This window comes from Scardinius erythrophthalmus (assembly GCF_964197995.2).
Source record: "Scardinius erythrophthalmus genome assembly, chromosome: 7".
In the NCBI taxonomy this organism is placed as follows: Eukaryota; Metazoa; Chordata; class Actinopteri; order Cypriniformes; family Leuciscidae; genus Scardinius; species Scardinius erythrophthalmus.
In genome coordinates, this window is record NC_138227.1 from 34,237,396 (window position 1) to 34,240,449 (window position 3,054).

The 3,054-nt window shown below is 32.4% G+C and overlaps 1 protein-coding gene across 1 annotated transcript; it reads right to left on the bottom strand.

The window, feature by feature from the left end:
- Window positions 1-213: 213 nt before the first annotated feature.
- LOC308693054 (olfactory receptor 51I2-like) lies at window positions 214-1,131 on the bottom strand (the record flags this gene model as incomplete). Its single annotated transcript, XM_081369757.1, has 1 exon — window positions 214-1,131. One exon carries the CDS (start codon window positions 1,129-1,131, stop codon window positions 214-216), a length of 918 nt encoding a protein of 305 aa, XP_081225883.1.
- Window positions 1,132-3,054: the final 1,923 nt, after the last annotated feature.

Sequence of the window (3,054 nt, forward strand, 5' to 3'; positions counted from 1 at the left end):
TTATGGACAGATCATACCATTGCACCCCAAATATGGTCCATTTGGTCCAACAATCATTAAAATGTAGCATGGAAGGAATAACTTTAGAATGGGAAACTTTTAATTTGGTTACAATTCTTAAAAATAATAATAATAATATTAATAATAGTCTGTATATTATTCTGTGTAACATTTATTACATCAGAAAAAAAAAAGAAATAGAAAAAAAAACATCTACCTGAAGGGGTTTATAAGACAAATATTTTTTTTGCGTATATCAGGCAGGTTTAAAGCATAAACAAGGGGGTTCAGGATGGGTGGTATAATAAGGAACCCCAGTGAAAGAAAAACTGACAGCCATATGGGAAGTTCTAAGGTCATAATTCGACTCAAAGTGACCTCAGAAATAACAGTAATTGAGAAATTCAAAAGGACCACTATGTGTGGAATACAAGTTTGATAAGCTTTTCCCTTGAACTGTGATGAGCTTTTTTGACAAACAATAAAAATATTTACATAAGAATATAATATGAAAGTTAAAGGGATGACAGTAGTTGTGATTAATATAAACAAACCAAAAACATTAGTAATCATTGTGCTTTCGCAAGAAAGCTTGACTACTTCATAGTTGTGGCAGTACACCTTAAACAATTTGTTACCACACATTCTCAGTTTTATACTTAAAAGACCACAAATAGTAAGTAAAATAATTGGATAAGCCAAGTTTATACCTACTGAAACAATTAGAAACCTTGGTGTAATTATATTGTGGTATTGTAAAGGTTTACTGATTGCAGCAAATCTGTCAATTGCCATTAACATTAATATTTTATATTCATTTGCAGCATACGTGAAAATTACAACAGACTGTAAGATACATGCTTCAAGGGAGATTGAGTGTGTATCAGACAGCAAGTCTGTCAGTGCTCTTGGGAAAAAGCCAGCTGTTCCAAACACAGAGTTGAAAGACAAACATGAAATCAGAATGAACATGGGCTGGTGTAAAGTCCTTTCCAGAAATATTGCAAGCATAATAAGGACATTAAATAATATGATAGCACAGTACAGAATAAATCCTAAACTGAAGAAAGCATATCTTATGTAGCCGAGATTTTCAAACAACATCAAGTAAAAAAATGTCCCATTTTCCATTTTGCTTCAGGCAGAGTTACTTCATTGACCTGAAGAAGAAAGTACACAATGTTTCTATGAATTTTAAACATAAAAAAAACAAAAAAAACAGCAGTTTGCATTATTAACTTTAGAACAATAAAGTTAAATATGTTAACATAATTCATTAATTATGAACAAACATTAATTATCAATGAACAATAATATATTTATAAATTAGCATTAGATTAATATTTACTTTAAATAATTCTGTACATATAATCTTCAGGTTAATTTGGTTTAAAAATAGATTTGTATAAACACCAATAAACAACTTTGAAATGCATTTTGAACATCAGGCAAGTTTTTCTATACCTTAAAACACACATTACATAACTGAAATACCTTCTGTGATACAGCTCGAAACAGGCACGTGCACAGGTAGGGCTCAACCTGTGCAGAGCACATGCCCTTTTTGCCCTGACACTCCGAAGTGCCCTTTTTTGGGTGGTGTTTTTTTTTTTTTTTTTTTTTATCAATGCTATTGGTTACCATTTACGTCCGTCTGTCTGTTTTACAAATATTTAGCCAATGAAAGTTCTTAAAATGAACTTGTGTAAATCGTATTCAATCCTCAAGCTGTCAGTATGCTGATAACTCCGCCCCCTCTATATTCACGGAATCAACTGAAGTTCCACAGCAGCCGCACAGTAGACAGCAGCTGAACGAAGTTTTGCGAAGGGTAAATAAATATCTTGTTGTTTGAATAAATAGGCTACTACTAAACAGTCTATAAAGGCTAATATTTTATTTATTTGATGTCTGACTCACTGAGACATGTGGGACGTCGCCTGAGACTGAGAGGTATGGCTAGCATTTGCCATCTAGTCATAGCCAATACATAGACACTTAAATAGCCTGTGCATACAGTAGCCTTTCATCTTTTATAAAATGCGATTTTGGCCAAATGTATTTTACAGAAGGAAAAACTGAGCGCCCATATAGGTACAACAAACTAGTTGGTTATAACCTGTTGATGAAAATGTAATGTGATGCCGCCGGCGCCGTTTTAATGACGGACAAAAAATGCACATTTTCACACATTCGCTTGTAAAAAACTAGATACTGATAAGTAATACAACAACATATAATTTGTTTTTACCATCGGAAAAATAACAGTTGCGCCCCCGCGCTGTTTCGTACTGGAACTTACACAAAGCGACGAGTGATCCTCGTCACCTAGGTAACATATATTTCTAAGAAGTAAGACATTTCTTCTTTGATTTATGATTGCTGATATACACCTAATTTATTAACATTTAGACTAATCATGTTATGGTTAATTCAAGGCTGTTAATATGCACGTATTATCTAGCTAATTTTTTAATCTATAGTATTCTATACTCTCCGCTCGTCCTCGCATGGTTTTACTACAGTAATATTGTAGTAGTGACTTACATTTTTTTTTTACAGAAGATCACTGAAATCTTCATATTTTATCATGCAGAATGTAATTCATGATTTAATTCATTCCAAGGCTTCATTTATTTGATCCAAAATACAGCAAAAACAGTAATATTGTAAAATATTTTTACAATTTAAAATAACTGTTTTCTATTTGAATATATTTTAAAATGTAATTTATTTCTGTGATCAAAGCTGCATTTTCAGCATCATTACTCCAGTTCAGTACTCTTCAGTGTTACGTGATCCTTCAGAAATGCTTTTCACTGCAACTGTACTTTTCACACTATTTTTTTTTTTTCATTGCTTTTCATTTTCAGACCTTCAAGAGACCAACATCCCTGGCCCACTGAAGGTTGCTGTTAGGTTTAAAGAAGCCCTTAAAACCATGTTTATCTATATTATTATTATGATGATTGTTATTAATCGTGTATAAATCTAAAGCTTTTGAGACTATTATTTTGTGTTATTGAAAATGGGAGGGGTGTGCCCTTGTTTTAG